Source organism: Canis lupus, chromosome 4 (assembly GCF_048164855.1).
Source record: "Canis lupus baileyi chromosome 4, mCanLup2.hap1, whole genome shotgun sequence".
Classification (NCBI taxonomy): domain Eukaryota; kingdom Metazoa; phylum Chordata; class Mammalia; order Carnivora; family Canidae; genus Canis; species Canis lupus.
In genome coordinates, this window is record NC_132841.1 from 39,317,124 (window position 1) to 39,334,594 (window position 17,471).

Consider the following 17,471-nt stretch of genomic DNA (forward strand, 5'->3'; position numbering starts at 1 on the left):
AAAAGGCTACACATGAAAAAGCATAGGGATACACTTTATTTGTATATTGAATCTTAAGAATTACCTTTAGGAGGAAAATAGGATTTGCTCTCTGCTTTATGAGGCCAATCCACAATCAAAGGGCCAAAGCGACGAAAACTAGCTGTGATCTCATCTAATGAAAAACAAAGCAAAGCAAAAAAGTAAATTTAAATATTTTTATAATCATTTGGGGGGAGGAGTTTAGAAAAAAAGTTTCAAATCTACTATTTACAAGAACAGTACAAAGAACTCCTGTATCCCCTTCATCTAGATTCCCTAACCATTACTATAAAAATACAACCATTGGCACCTGCTCAAAGCAAGGCCATTGCCTCATATACCACCATATAACCCTCCCTATCAGGAAATCAATATTCATACAATGTTAGTACCCAATTCACAGACTCCATCCAATTTCAAAGTATCCCAATAGTATCTCTTTTCCTCTTTCTGACCCAGGATCCTATCCAGGACACATGATACATTTAAATGTCCTGTTCCTAGGTTATCAGTATTCTTCAGTTTTGGAACAACTTCTCATTCTTTCCTATCTTTTATATCTTTGACAGTGTTAAAAGTTTAGAGACCATTCATTCTGTAGGATGACTCTCAGCTTATACCATCTCCTCAGGACCAGATTCATGAATAGACTATAGGAAAATAAATTTCCAAAGAACTGCCAGAAAGAGTAGGTAAGCATGTATAGGTAAGACCTGGGAGGAGGGCAGGATAGAGGAAAAGAAGAGACGGGGGATGTGTTCAAATTCCAAGCTGGTAGAACTGTTTTCCTCTTCTCTAGGACTGTGAAACAATAGTCTGCTCTGCTCTGCTACCTGTTTCTGCAGTACCATTTTGCTCATGTAAGAAAGACTGGTAAATAGAGGAATGGAATCACTATAACCTGGAAGTTGTACCAGTTTGCAAAAGATTTATTCCTGAGCAAGGTGAACTAGCATAGTGGGAGCAGAATTACAATTTTCATCAGGAAAAGAAAAAGCCTCTAGTTTGCCTGATAGGAAGGCAGGAGCCCTCCTACTCTCTTAGAAAATGAAAAATGAGCACAGCAACTTGGCTCGCTTGATAGAGAAACACACTCCCAATCTTTCAGGGCTCTCATCTCCAGGGAGTGTGTACTTTCTCAGGTGCTCAGAGGTCCGGTTACATCTGCACTGCTTCCAAACCTGCAAGCCAGCATTTCTGCTCTGTTGGTTTTGTGTCTTTTCAGTATTCCTTGAGGCAGCCTCTAACCACACCGAGCTACTTGCCTGAATTGTCCAAGTCATTTCTAAGGTAATAATTTTATTTTTGTTAGTGCTTCAGGTACAAAGTTCATTAGGTTCTGAATTATTTGCTTTTAACCCTATTTCCCCAGGAACCTTATAACTTTTAGTGTATAATTCTACAGAACACAATGTTCTCCAGGAATATATATTACAGTAGATAGGTCTGCCTACTTAAATTGCTACTGACTTATCAATATGCTTGATGATTATCATAATTCCCATTGATTTTGCTCAGTTTAAACAATCTCCTTTGCCAGATTGGTCACATTTACTTATGCTCCTAAGAATTTTAGAAACTGCACATATAAGATTGCTCAGTAATTTTCCAAGAAGATATAGACTATTTGGGCCAGAGAAGGAGTTTAACCTAGGCAAGGTCTGATAAAATTCAGTCTTCTCTTCACTCTCTGTTACATAAGCATATAATGCATTCATTAAATACCATCTGGGCTAAACACCGGACTTCCAAGGGTCGGAAAACATAGAATCCACAGTACTAAGGAAAATGAAGATTCTAGCAAAGAAAACAGCAGGCCACACCCAGGAGCTTACTAGAGAGGCCAATATTGTGACCACATGGTCAACCCAGGATGAACACTTTGGAAAACTAGGCCCTCTGAGAACAGGATGAAGACTGATTCAATCTAATCTGAAATCCTAACACAGTTTCCCCCCAAGACAATTTCTCATAGGTCAAACAAAACAAAAGAGAACAGTGTTTATTTCAATCTTCGGCTTTTTGAATACTTTTTTTGCTTCAATCTCCCAAAAATTGACCATCTTAAGGAAAATGAAGTGACTCAACACATTTAATCTCGGTTTAAATGAGAAGTTATTAAACCCTATTATTAGACCTTATAGATTTTTATAGAAAACTATTCTATTCTCCATAACATGAGTTGGTTTATTGCCATTCCCATTCAGGTAACCAAGACACAAGAGATTAGGAAAGCAATAACAACCACCATCAAGGATATATGGGTTGCTATATGGTCTGCTACTTGAATTTTAGTCTGAACTTGAATAGGGTCACTTAGACCCACAGATGAAGAAAATATTGCTGAGCAACAGTCCTCTAAACCTTTGGCTGGCTCCTAATTCAAGTCTCAGCTCAAATATCACTTCCTTAAAGAAGATTTCCTTAGGGTGCATAGGTGGCTCAGTCAGTTAGACGTCCAACTCTTGATATCAGCTCAAGTCTTGATCTCAGAATTGTGAGTTAAAGCCCACATTGGGCTCCATACTTGGCATGGAGTCTACTTAAAAAAAAAAAAAAAAGAGGCTTTTCTTAACCACCTAAGATACCCTGAATATCACAGTATCACACTATTTTCTTTTCAGTATTTTCTTGCACAATCACACACTTTTTGTCTGCCTTCCCCTACTAGAACTGAAACTCTATTAAAACAAGGACTTTCTACCTTGGTTATCCTGTAAACAAGCCTAAGAATGGTGCATGGCATTTTTAAAAACCTGTAAATATTTAACAAGTAAAAAAATACTCAGAAAATGAAAAAACTCTTAAGATTCCCTTTCATTTTTCAAAAGTTCATCCTTAATCAAAGATTTTAAATTTTTCTATTAACTACATTTTTGGGGCAGTTAAGAAACAAACAGGAAAACACATAGTTGAATCTGACCAAGGCAACACACACAGACAAAAACATAGTAAGTGGTACGTGTGCCCACAACAGACTCCTGAGACAGTTTCCTAAAGACAGTTATTCTTTTCATTGAGTCCAATTGTTTGTTACAGCTGGTTCCCAAAGTCCTGCTCCTTTTCCTTTATAAACTATTCTTATATGCTATGACAGCAAGATCGGACAAGAGAACAATGCAATCAAAACTGAACACCTGGAGCCAGATAAGACTGTCATTATAATAACAGGAACCACTGTCTATGAGTTACCTACTATGTGCCACAGTCCAGGCACTGTGCAAGTAACAGTTCTTTGTAAATATACCTTCATCGATGTCAGGAGGTAATCCGCCCACAAACACCTTGCGAGAATATCGTTCCACTCTCTCTCCATTCTGGTGAGTGAAGCAGTGAGGTGAACCCAGGCCGCTATGAAGAGGTTGATCCCCACGGCCATCATCCAAGAATCCATCTTCCATTGGAAACAGTGAAGACTGACCTGGAATAGAAAGCAGGAAAAAAGCTAACAGCAAATGTTCCTTGCCACAGCTGATCTTACACCAATAAACAAGACAAACGGTAGATTCAATAAAACAGCTTTTATTTTTCTCACTGAATAACAAATTACTTAGATATGCTCTTGAATTCCCATCACTTGAAAGTCTCAGTGGAGTCAGAGAGAAAGTACATGGTTAAATAGAAGGCTGCTCAACTATCCCCCTGGGATCCAGAAATTTCAGTGAGTGAAACGGAAGTACAGGAGGAGGGAGTACTCTTTTGAATGCAGCTGGCAGTAGACTGCTCTACCTTGGTGAGGCCCCATGGCCATGGGCAGCCTAGACATGTACACTAAATATTAAATTCAACTACCAGATGCTAGGTCACTTAAATTTTTTTAAAACACAAATAATATAGCCTACACAATTGCCTCTAAGACTGTCCTTAAAATGAACAAGTTGATTTTTAAAGTGAGCATTCATCTTGGTTTACCTTAATGGGATATAATCAAAACCCATTAATGCTATTATCCAACTTCACTGTCTAGTCTTACAGAATTTAAGATTTTGAGGCAAGCTAAAGATTTATTTTCTTTTAGTTAAGTAATTACCAGCTGCCACAGGTGCTATCTAATTCTAAAAATTTGTCATTATGTTTGCTGTTTGAAAATCCTATCATACAGAATATACAAGCAGAAAAGACCAGAGATGCCAATGTGGTTAACATTATTCCCATGTTTACCTGACAACAAAATATGAACTTTGTAAATCATAAGCTAAACACAGAGCTACAAAAAACTAGAATCTCTCAAGCACTGTTTTGTCACTTTTCAGGTTGCCAATTTACTTCTAAGTATTACATAAGGAGTTTGTTAATGGATCCTACAGAATCATAGCTTCAGTGCTCTTCCTTTACTGAAACATTCCAATATTCTTTTGTTGTCACACTTGTCTTCCTTTCAACTTTCCTAACTAAACACAAGTAATAATGGTATATTTGTAATGAATTTACCCTACAAAACTACAGCTCAAGAGTTATATAAAATTTTTTTTAAATGACTACAAAATTGGAAGTTATTTCCTAAATAATGTTTAAAAGTCACTTGCATTTTAAAGTTGAGCTATTTGACTAACTTACCTGCTTGTAAAAAGGCAAAGCTATCACAGGTGACAAAAATAAGATTTATTCAGGCACCTCTAGGAAATGATTCTTTAAAATTCCTAAAATTTCTAGAGCTTTTTCTCCCAATGTTTGAAATTTATAGGATCAGTCATTGATTTAGCTAATCTCATTTTAAACCAAATGTATCATGCTGACTTAGTAGAAAAAAGTAGACATAGGTATTCAAATATAATTGAGCTTCCAATGTAATCAGGTATTTTGAAACTAGTCACATTGTATTTTCCTTTTTAAGATCCTTAATTTTTTTCTAAGAAATTCCTTTCAGAAAAGAAAAAGGTGAAATAAATCTTCAGATATAAAGAAGTTGAGTTTATAATACAGGAACATTATTGATTTGAATCCAAATCCTACCATTCTGACTCCTTCAAATTACAAAGTCCATAATGTTAACTATGACATATAAAGTATGTATGAATCAAAGCTATGTTGCATTTCCCCCCTCCCCTCCTTCCCCACAAAGGTAATAAGAAACTGAGCAAACTTGGGACCTCTCGAAATACAACTGGTACATTCAAAAGTTAGAAACAATAATGTTACCTCTCCTTCGCCCATATGTCCTTGCTGCATGTCAAATGAGAAAAAAAAAAAGAAAAAAAAAAAAACCTTTCAAACATTGTCAAAAGAATCAACTGTGATTTTATCTACCAGCTTTTGAAACTAAAAAAAAAAAAAAAGAAAAGAAAAAAAAATTGGCTATGTTCCTCATTTCCTCGTAAATGTCTCAAAAACAAGGAATCTGGATAGTGAGAGGTCAACTTAATGCATGCTTTTTTTTTTTTTAATTCTTCAAGGACACTGTAAAGCTATATTGAATTTTACTTGTGGTAAGAGAAGCTGTTGGCTGTAACTGTCACCCAGGATCCAAACTAGTATGAAACTAAGATAATATGTAACATTACCTAACAGGATCTAAACCAACTCCTACCATACTGCTCTTAAATTCTCCCAGAATTTCCTCTAACTAGCAATTCAATAAATAGTTCAATATTTAACTCATGACTTTTTCACCACTAAAAGATAAATAGCAATTTTACATGATGTTTTTATGATTAACCTCTAATAAAGAAAATCATAACAAATGAATCTTTAGGCAATTTTTAAATCACCTTTTAGCTAAAGGAAGTTTCTTGTCCCTTGTCAAATTTTCTACCATGTCCCAAATGCTGAAAAGTAAAAGGTTTGGCATTTTATTGCCAAGTAGGTTACAGCTAAGAAGATAAGTATATAACATACTTATACGTATTTCCTTGAATACTTAGGAAATGGCAGTACAAACTTTAAATCAAGAACCTTTTGAGAAAATGTCTTCCCTGAAACAAACTGGCACTTATTAAGCCCAGCTTGTCCAAATACCTCAATCCTAATCAACAAACATTGCTTAAATGCCAGTTCTTGCTAGGGACCATGGATAAACAGGACATGGCCCGGACTACACGGAACTAGCAACCTTAAATGCCAGAGAGCCACATAAGCAAATAATGACAATGCAGCATGCCTATTGCTATTGTAGTTATGTATTAGGTGCAACCAGAACAAAGGAAGAGAAGCAACTGTCTCTGATCAAAGAATGAGAGATGGGGGTGTTGCATTTGAGAAGGAGATGGGATGGCATTTGAAATCTTAAGAAAAAAACAAAGAGCAATGCAGCAAATAGGGATGCCGTATAATGTTCAGGGAAAGGTGCATAGTACAGAAGCATATGGAACAAGTGAGGGCTTGGCTTAGAGAGGTGTTCAAACAAGAAGATGGGATAGATTCCTGAGTTTAAAGGTATAGCCTTTAAGAAGTCATTATACAGGACGCCTGGGTGGCTCAGTGGTTTAGTGTCTGCCTTCAGTTCTGGGCACAATCCCGGAGGTCCCACATCGGGCCTCCTGAGGGCAACCTGCTTCTCCCTCTGCCTATGTCTCTGCCTCTCTCTGTCCCTCTCATGAATAAATAAAATCTTAAAAAAAAAAAAAAGTCATTATACAGACTGGCCAGGGTTTTAATTCTTAGCCCACCAGATTAATATTCAACATGTTACAATTGACTTACAACTTACAAGTAATGTATGTATTTTCCAAAATAAAATTGTCTCATACCAAAATACATTTCTCCCATTACTAGGTACACTGATTTTCACCAATGTACTTGAATAAATGGATCTACACAAAAATCTCTCTCGGCTAGGATTTCACTTTAATAGAGGTCTTAAATTTGGAGTGGGAATGGTATTTTCTCAGTCAACCTGACATAGGCCAGAAAGACAAAAAAAATTTTTTTTACAGAATTCTTTTTTAATTTTTTTTAATTTTTTTATTTATGATAGTCACAGAGAGAGAGAGAGAGAGAGAGAGAGAGAGAGAGAGGGGGCAAAGACATAGGCAGAGGGAGAAGCAGGCTCCATGCACCGGGAGCCCGACGTGGGATTCGATCCCAGGTCTCGAGGATCACGCCCTGGGCCAAAGGCAGGCGCTAAACTGCTGCGCCACCCAGGGATCCCCAGAAAGACAAAAATTTTATAAAAACAGATGCTTAAGAACATTCTATTCTTATGACTGCTTCAATAACAAGGAAGTTTGGGAAAATGAAGGACTTGAAAATCTTGATTCTGTCAATCTTAAAAAAGTTGATGGATGTTACTTAGATTTCTAAGAAAATAGGTATTTGAAAAGAATCGACTTTTAAAAGCTACAAAATTAATATAAAACTCTCATAGTTTCCATTTATTAAAAATAAATATAGGTTTAGGAACAATAAGTGCTACAGATTAAAGACAAAAATCAAATAAATCTCAAAATCTTTAAACGTGTATTTTCAAATTCTGACCTTGTACCACAAAAGTAAGCTAGTTAATATAAAAGAATTCATGGTTAAAATCCTAACACTACCTAGAAATGTTTTCCCACATTAACAGAAAATAAGTTACAGGTGTACAATGCTTACAACCATAAAAACTTCCAAATCAGAAAGAAAAATTAATATAAATTTGAACCAAAAAATTTTAAAAAATGATATTCTGGAACACAGAAAATTAGCGTTTTTTTATTTCTACTTATTATAATGCCCGTAATAACTATAACTTTTAATGTAGATTTTGACATGACATGTATACAGAAAAGTATACAAAGCATAAGTACAGAACTCAATGAATTTCCCATTACATGAACATACCTATGTAACTAGAACCCAGACAGTAACAAAATGGTAAATGGTGCCGCTTCATCCTACATGTCAAAGATGTACTAAGCACCTTTTTCCAAACTATTTCAAATTATACTTGGCTCAAGATCATTATGATGCCATATTTGTAACACAGATCTTTACAGCTTTACTGAGGAAAACAGACAGATTTCCAATCTCATGATTATTGAATGTTGCATATTATTTGATGGTTCTCAAACATCCAAGGAAGCGGCAGGTTAAAAAAAAAAAAAAGAATTCACTTTAAATATGTTTAAAGAATCTACATTTTGGAAAACTTCTAGCTAAGTTGGCTGAAATAAACTCTGCCCAGATTTTTCCTTTAATTACCAAAGAGTACACTGTTAAAAAGATTTTTAAAATGCATGTTGTTATTGAATACAAACCGTCTAGTACCCATAGGATTTAAAATGACTACTATTTATAGATTTATCTTTTTATTTTTATTTATTCGTTTTTACCTATAAAGTCCTCAATAACTTCATGCTCAGTACTAATATGACTTAAGAATGTTCTAAATGGGCTGGAAACATTCTACTATAAATTTTTATAATTTCTGGATACACGTTGTTGTTAGATCTATTGCAAGCACTTTATTTCCAAAATGTCTTTACAGGATTGCTTACAAATGTCCAATGTTCATCATTAAATTCCCTCTAGTAAAACATTCCACTACTCTGGGATGCTAGATTTGCAAAGAAGATACAGAAAGACTTTTCAGATCTATACATTAGATCTATATCTATATATTTCATTATGGAAATGAAAATATTTGTTTCTTAAAAGTATCTTTTTCTCATTTTTATAGTAAAAAAGGAAAAAGTACACATAACAGGGATACAATTGTAAGAAGTAAACACCTAGGATGTAGCCATTTTAAGACTAGCACATATTCCTGAGCTGGTATCTAAAGCTCTCTAAGATGTAGTTTCCATGAGTTTCCTATGTGTGTATTGTATGATTCTTTTTGTGTACATTTAAAAATAAAGAAAACATAAATAGGTATGTGGGAATATGCATAAATCTTTTTTCTAAAAACCACCACAAGAACCTTAGAGACAAAAACTGGCATGGGGAAGGAAAGAAGGAATTCACTTCTTGATTTATCCCTTTCTGTACTATTTACATTTATTAACTATATTACTATACTTGTTCATGGACCCTTTTTGATTTTCTTCTTGGTACTTAATGTTAAAAACAAACAGATGATGTATTAAAGAAAACCATACTTTCCTACATGAGAAGAGTTAATTATCTTTGTAAAAAAAAGATGAGGGATAAGACATTACTAGCTTTCAGCAGGCAATGAAAGACTGATCATACTCAGGCTCCTCTGTCCCACCTCAGGCCCTCCACTTACCTCTTATTGCCCCCCAAGTAGAGAAACCAGATCGCAATTCTATTCAGAAAAAAACAAGGGGCGAGGGCTCAGATTAAAAAATGTTATCAAATAACTGACTTTTCCAGTAGGACTAAAAAAAAAAAAAAAAAGTATGTGGAGGAATTAGTCAAATAAATCAATCATTTAAAATGATAGAAATCAAAGGCTGGAAGCTAAAAGGAATTAATGTGTTAACAAAAGAATAAAAATGATAGAACCAAAAAGCAGATAATCATAAAGACCAGGGCATACAATTCAACAAAGATGCAAAGAATGATTTTATAATAATTGGGGATTGATTTAATACATCAGTAATAAATTTGTTAAATCAATTCCTTTTTTTTATTTATTTATTTTTTGTTTTTTTTTGTTAAATCAATTCCTAATGTAACAGATTGACTCATTGTCACAAAATTATTTTAAATGTATGCTTAAATATATGCTTAATGGTTAGAATTTCATGTCACATTGGCTTGTGTTTATACTCGATACAATATTCAAATAACTGCAATAAGATACAATAAAGATGAGACAAAGATTTGTAAAGAGGTCTCTTATAGTAGGGCAGAGAATGGGACTCTAGTTTCTCTATATCTCCTAATCCTCAGTTTTTTATAAAAATGGAGAGCTGATGAGAGAATAACAAAAGATACCCTATGTATACATGATGACCACACAGTGAGATGTTCAGTAAGCAGCAAATTTTTGCCTTTTGCAAGAATAAACTCATGTATCTATATTCTGAGGTTGGTCTTCAATAATTACTCTCAGCTTTTCATTACTATTCCAAGGCTAACAATTGCAGGGCACTTTAGAGTTTACAGTATGTTTTCATATTATCTTTTTCACGATGGTATCTCTCAACATGCTCTGAACTGTAGCAACTAGAACCACATTATATACATTTTCAGTGAGTGACTATAATCTACATTTCTCCTGGGTAAATTATACCCTCCCCTCTTTCATAGGTTTCTGTTTTACCCCATCCTCTGCCACCCCGCCACTAAACCTTAAGCAGGCAATCTTCCTCCTTTCATTCCAAAGAACTATAATCAAGAGTTGCTCTATGCTAACCATTTTTTTTTTTTTTTAAAGTTCTCTTACTAATCTCCTCCTTTGGGACAAGCAAATATTTTAGTGGATGCTTCCAAGTGAAAAACTTCCACAGAGAAAAGGAAATACATATATGAATCTGTTAAAACCTAACATATTTTGCTGTTATTCTATAACTTTCCCAGCCAGAAGTTTCATTTTTTTAAGCAGTTAATCCTATGGGCTAAACCAGTGGAATGGGAGGTTGGGGGAAAAAGTACCATGCACAAGCACTTTTATACAGAGGTGGTGGCCATTACATGTTAGTTTTCTCAGGCAAAATAAATTTTCAAGATGGGGAAAGGGAAAACTAATCTTTCAGTCTGAGGTCTGTCTCAAAGCTACACCAAGACATACCAGAGGAATCCAAGGTAAGTCTAGCCCAAGTTTAGCACTCCTTTCTGACGTGGCTGAGAAACTGAGTCACAGTTTAAGGCTTGCTTTTCAAAACCATAAAAATAGATGTTCTAACTATATTCCTATTACATAAAACTTACTAGGAAAAGGTATCTGTGCTGGGATGAATTGTGTTCCCTCCTCAAAATTCATATGCTAGAGTCCTAATCTCCAGAACCTCAGAGTAGAACTGTATTTGGCAACAGGGTCTTTGAAGAGGTAATTAAGGTTAAATGAGGTCATTGAGGTAGGCCCTAATCCAATATGACTGATGTCCTTAAGAGATTAGGACACCCTTCACTCGCAGAGGGAAAATCACATGAACACAGAGAGAAGACAACCATCTACAAGCCAAGGAGAGAGGCTTCAGAAGAAAGTAACTTTCCTGGCACTTTGATTTTGAACTTCTAGCCTCTAGAACCAGAACCTCAGAGGAAGTAAATTTTTGTTTAAGCCACCAGTCTGTAGCACTTGTTAAGGCAGTTCTAGCAAACTTATATGGCATACAGAAAGTAGCTACAAAGTTTGTTTTTTCATACTTAAAATCCAAGAATGTCCCTTAAAAAAAAATAGTAACAGCAATAGATTGAATAATTCCCCAGAATGTGCACCACAACATTCTTAGCACAGTTATCAGTTATTATTTGTTGAATTATATTGGCAGTGTCCTTTAAAAGTCATGAGTGGTATATGAAGGGCACTGCATAGTATGAAACTGATGATTTGAGCATGGCCAAGGGGGAAAAAAGTAATTTGATCCACTAGATGAGTAAGCTCTTTTTATCTCTGAACATGCAAATCCCAACATTACTCCAATATAAACTGCTGAAGCTGGGAGACTACTCTGAATTTTTTTTCTTTTTATTTATACAGGATTTAAACTACTTCTTTTCCAAAAAGCTCTGAGATTGCTTGAAAATTTCAAAACAAGTTATACAATAAAAATCATAGTTGAAATTCAGATGTTCATTGAAAAAGAAAGTAAATAGTTCTTACATATTTTACTCTAAACACGAAAGAATGACTTTCAACTAAACAGTGGCTTGGAAGAAAAAGCTCTGGAAGTTACAGTTGAGACAAAGTAGACTATATATATAATCACCTTTCTAAAGGTTTTTAAGCCTGAATAGATTATTTATGGTGGACAGGGAAGAATAGCTCCTTATAGTTCCCTAAAGTCTTAAAATTGAATAATGAATGTAAAGCAACACAATGTACTAGGCTTTTATCTTCAGTTTTAATAAAAGATTGCATGGACATAAGATATAAAGGGACTGCATTTAAAAATGAATATTGTAAGTTTTATGCTATTTTAATAATCAAAGAATGCATGTTCAACTATAGACAGTTTTTACACTCATCTTAATCAATTTTTTGTTTTTCCTTATAAATTTTTAGTACTAATATTCCTAGCCACAAATATTCCTAACCATTCCAATTATTTTAACTGTGTAACAGTCTATGCAAAGTGATTTACATGTATTTCATCTTCATCACAATTCTGTGCAATGGGTAGTATTTGTAAGTCCAAAGTTTATCTTCATTCAATACAACTAATGCTTTACATTAGATTTACAAGATGGGCACCCCCAAAACATGAACTAAATTGCCAGCAAAGTCACTAAAAAAATCAACACACAAATAAGATTAATTATCTATAGAAGCAATCCACCATAGAGGTTTCATAAATTTGACTGAAGAGAATGGGCAATGCTTTCACCCACACCAAAGTGACTTTGCTTTATTTCATGATTTTAAACTAATCTGCTATAATCTGGACTTTGCTATCAAAGAGAAAATGACTCTTGTCAGTTACTTCCAGCATCTGGTCTACCTAGCTTTATTCTTGGCATCTGGTCCTAGCTGGTGGGTTGTTAAGGACTAACACTTGATCAAATATGATAAAATCAAGTTCTAGGACCCTCTGAGATGAACATTAGATCTGAGACCATGGAAGTCATAATCCCACTCTGGGATTATGCTTAAGGAATCAGCAAGTTCTCTCTCTTTTACATCTCTTTGTTCTTTATCTTCCTATCTTTCAGTTTGAGACAATATCAACCTCAGCCAGTATACCTTTCTAATAAACACAACTTCCATGTACATGACTACAAAAACCATCCAGTCCCTTTCTAGAGTCTATGGACTAGTAAAGTTTTAAAACAATTACTCGGGGGGGGGGGGATTACCTTTATTTTTTCTTTGCCAAATAAGGGTGACAAAAAATAATTTATTCATAAAAGAAAGAATATTGATGGCAGGGGTAGAGGAGGCAATCTCACAATTAACAGACTCTGAAACAATGAAGTGAATTTAGCTTTAAGGAAAACCCTTTAGAGAGTCTCACCTTAACAAAGATGGACTCCAGGGGCAACTGATCTAATTTAGCAATTGCATGAGGAAATTGAGACAAAGAAGAGTTGACCACTTTGCCTAAGATCACACATCAGTATCTCAAATCTTGGGTTCACTGCCATTTCCAGCACACAGACTCTGGAACTCGTTCCACAGGAAAAGCTAAAATCCTGCTATAATGGCAACCCTTATATTATTCCCTCTTATCTTGATGCCATTATCACCACTGGGTTTGGTTTTCGTCTACCCACATTTATGCTGAAATATTATATTTTGGCATTATTTCTGATTGCTGTAGCATGAAAAGACCAAAGTCTGATGAATAAGTAAGTGAGGCTTTTATAAACTGTATATATAGTCTCCAGAGGATCTGATGCATCCATGGCAACTGTCATAAATCAAATTTTCTTTTAACTTTTCCTGGCTCAACAATCCTATGTTCTACAGAATACTAATTGCAAATACTAACCAAAAGTATTCCAGTCATAAAAATAATTTTTAATCCTCCATTCACAACATACCATAGACAAAGAGTACAAAGCTTATTTGTTTGTTTTGGTTTCATTTTGTTTTTGGAATGATGAGAATATAGCTACTTAGTCAAGAACACTTCTCAGAGGTGGTGGACTTAAAATGAGCTTTGACAGATGAAAGGCATTATGAACACACACATTTAAAATACATATTCAATAGCATATGAGTAGAAAAGAAGTAAGACTTCTGTATTCTACCCAATTAAACTATAGTTATACAAAACACACTTTTTGAGTCTTTAATTCCTTCTTTGAGGAAATGTCCTTTCCTTGTGAAATTTAGTCTGCTACAGCTTATGCACATAAAAGGGAACTCAACAGCACACTGGTAATATTTAGAACCAGAAGGGAAAATTTACCAAAGGCACTGTAAAGGCCAATAAAACTTCATTTTTCTTGTTCTCATTAGACAACAAACAGTGAATGACCTTGTCCTTTACAATGTCAAGCCCTGTGGTCTCAGGCTGCTTTTTCTGGTTTCAGATTTCTGATTACCCTCCCTTTCTCCTGGAACATTTTTCTAACTACATGGAAATGGTTTTCATGTTGACATTTCAAAGGTCACTCTATAGAATCTAATGGTAGATTAAACCATTTTTTATGTATCACTATGGGATTCTCATTTATTCTGTCATTAATTTCAAGACAGAGAATAGTCAGTTTTCAAAGTTTAAAAAAATTACTGCCACAATTTGGAGGAAAAATAATTATTCATTATACACTAATAAATTAATAGTAACTTGCAATTATCATTACAGAACAAACTAATGTCATTTTTTCCACTTGTCAAAGCATACCTACTATATTTTCTCATCTAGGACTAACTTGTTTCAGTTCTGTGAACTTCACTAAGGTAAATCAATTATCACTTACCATTAATAAGCAGAGAGCTATCGGATCCTGGATATGAATAGTTTAGACGACCTGAAGGTAAAAGAAGGCCGTTACTAAATTATTTTTTTCATAGATGGTTTAAATGTATTCAGTAACAAAGCTGAATTAATAGCTTTAATAGCTAAGGTACTTTTAAAAAGCTTTCTTGCGGGATAAAACTTTGCTGTGCTAATGAACACAATGAGTCAGAGGACATATCAATCAGCATGTTCACAAACATCTAAAAAGGGCAAGTTTGAAAGTGGGGAAAATAAAATATCCTTTATATTTAACTATTTGGTCTCTAACTTCCAAACTCCCATACAAAGTAATTTTCTTTATAACATTATATTCTAATATAAACTCAAAATAAGTTTTTTGCCCCATAAATGTAAAAGTGTTTTCATGTATGTAGTTTTTTATTTTTATTTTTAAAGTACATAACTAGCAAGAAGATTTCTCCATATAATTTGTAACAAAAGTGCCAAACTTATGCCTACAGGTACAGACTGATGGGTTTAAATTCTTACTTTGGAGGAAAAGTAACAGAAAGTAAAGGAAAACATCATTGTACTTATATGTGACAGAAAATATCAAAGCACATAGAACAATGCCCAGAGCACAGCAGATACTCAAAAATTGCTGAATTCATTTCCTTCTTATGTTGAAGTGGTTCAAAATCTAGTTTTAAACCTAAAATGGACACCCAAGATGTCCATCAAAAAGAATTTGTGATGGTACTAAAATTTTTGGAGGATGCAATGTCTTCCAAATTGGTAGCCACAAATAAGGGTGGTGGGGGGAATAGCACTGGGATTTCTCCCTTTATCAGGAATTACATTTCCATTTTGGAAGAGTTTCTATATATTTAGTTAAGGTATCTAGACTACATACCCTGTACCTACTTCTGAGTACCATACCATATGCCTAGTTCTATGCTGTAAGTTATAAAAAAAAAAAAAAAAATTAGGGTAATATATTTTTTTAAGTCTTCATATTCTACATGCCCATCTACACCCACCTTAATAAACATGATGGAAAACCCTCTATAGGTCTTGCTCATCTAAAAAGCGAATAGGAGAATGTGATTGTTAACTATCTACCATAGGCAGTACTCTGTAAATCAGAGAGTAGTGTGAGAATTTAAAATTGATTCATAATTACAGACATTCCATTAGGAAACAGCAGTCTAAACTCGAACCCCACACAATCACAAGAGACTCTCCAAAGCTATGGAAAAAGCTCTGGAAACAGAGATTCTCCCATGCCTTAAGGCTGGGGCAGGCCTTCCAAGCACCAGGAAGGCTCCATCTAGTTCTACTGAATACTAGGAGAACCAGAGTTAATATGCGGTCTTATCAATCCACCAGCCATATACTTATAGCTCCTCAGAAAGGAACTTTAGGCCTCAACTATCTTTCAATTTTCCAAAATTCTGCTTCTTTGAATTAGTCTCTTAAAGAAATGAACTCATGCCATTGCTAATAGCTTTAATTAACCCATATCCAAAACTTGGGGGTCTAATACAAAACAAAATCTGAACTTAACAATTTTCCTACAATTTAAAACCAAATACATGGGCCACTAAATTGTTAATTAGTTCACTTCAATTTCAGCTTGTTCCTATTTAGAGAGAAGCTAGGGATGGAGATGGGGAAAATAAAAAATTAATGTTAATATTTCAATTCCTTCCTAAAAATTGGTTCAATTATTTAAGGCTAATATACACAGCCAAGTATCCAAATCCAGTGAATCTCATCTGAGCTGCTTTTAACTATAAACCTGGATCATATGATCTGTCACAAGCACATTTTTTAAAAAGCACAGACTGGAGATACTGGAAAAAGAACATGATCTTAACTGTTAGAAAAGTTAAGAGGGAGTGAGTAGTGTTTCTGCATCAGTTAACTCAAAGTAGCAGCTGATTTTCTGTAATGGAACACTTGTATACATTTTATAGCTGTAAAAATCCTCTAGTAAATAACAGAAGTATCACACATACCATTTTTTATTAACCATAAAACATTTCTTAAGTTAGGTCAACACACAAAGTCAAAGTTGATATAGGTCAACACACAAAGTACTTATATTAAACAAAGAGGAAATTTTTTTATTTCGAAGAAGATATTCTAATTTTTTTAATGCTAACATTTCAACTGAAATCAGAACTGTTCCATATGAACTAAATGGCCTCTCATTTGATGCCAAGAAGGGATAATCAACAATGAGAATCCAAAAAATAAATTATCAACCTGGCTGGCCCAGTTTAAAATCAAGTTCCACCTTATCAAAAACTCACCTTTTGGGTACCTCTTTTAAGGAGAGAGAGATAAGAATATTTCAACTTGACAGGCACAAAAATGTCCTTTAACTCACTTCCCAGAGTTTGTTTGCCTCAATGCACAGCTCCTGAAGAGATCCCACCCTCTACTGCCAAGGTACGTGACCTTTGATACTTTTTCTGCTTTTCAGACTTCTGAATGCAGTAATTCTACCCTTCAGCTAAGACAATAGGGCACTGAAGAATCATTGGCAAAGTTCATAGTTTAACTCTGAAAGTGATACTTGTTTTTAATTTTCTAATCTTGTCTTGTGATATGAATCCTGTCAGGCTCCAATCAATTTTGGCCTCTGAGTAACAAATATGCTTGTGACAGTTTGTTAACCAGTCAGTAATGCCTTCTATTTCAATTTTAAAAATATAAGGAATGACATTTGTCAAAAACCTTTTTTTCAACTTCATAATGCTTTCTTAACCTGCCTGTCCTATCTTTCTGTAAATTTTTTCTAAAATTAAAATATGTAGAGTCATCCATTCATGACATCGATTCTGTATAACACATTATCACTTCCTTTCTGGAAATCTTCCATAAACTTTCATTAAAAACACCATGGGACTTTCAAGTCTTCTTTTCATTGTCCTGTACATCTTTTCATTTTCCTTGTACACCCTTCATTTCTGCTCTGAGATCCTCTCTGTCCTATGGATGCCAATTTACACAGGCATTTCTGCATTTTCTATTCCACAGCTA

The 17,471-nt window shown here is 34.5% G+C and overlaps 1 protein-coding gene across 6 annotated transcripts in view; it reads right to left on the reverse strand.

The window, feature by feature from the left end:
* The window catches only part of CPEB4 (cytoplasmic polyadenylation element binding protein 4), a 61,782-nt gene that overhangs the window by 9,812 nt on the left and 34,499 nt on the right, over positions 1-17,471 (reverse strand). The window contains exons 3-7 of one of the 6 annotated variants that reach the window (XM_072824108.1): positions 14,440-14,490; positions 9,170-9,208; positions 5,161-5,184; positions 3,269-3,442; positions 65-154 (exon numbers count right to left, since the gene is read on the reverse strand). In XM_072824108.1, the coding sequence (XP_072680209.1) occupies positions 65-154; positions 3,269-3,442; positions 5,161-5,184; positions 9,170-9,208; positions 14,440-14,490 (378 nt within the window). The remainder of the gene's footprint in view (positions 1-64; positions 155-3,268; positions 3,443-5,160; positions 5,185-9,169; positions 9,209-14,439; positions 14,491-17,471) is intronic. The other 5 variants (XM_072824110.1, XM_072824109.1, XM_072824113.1 and 2 more) reach the window with 5 other exon arrangements.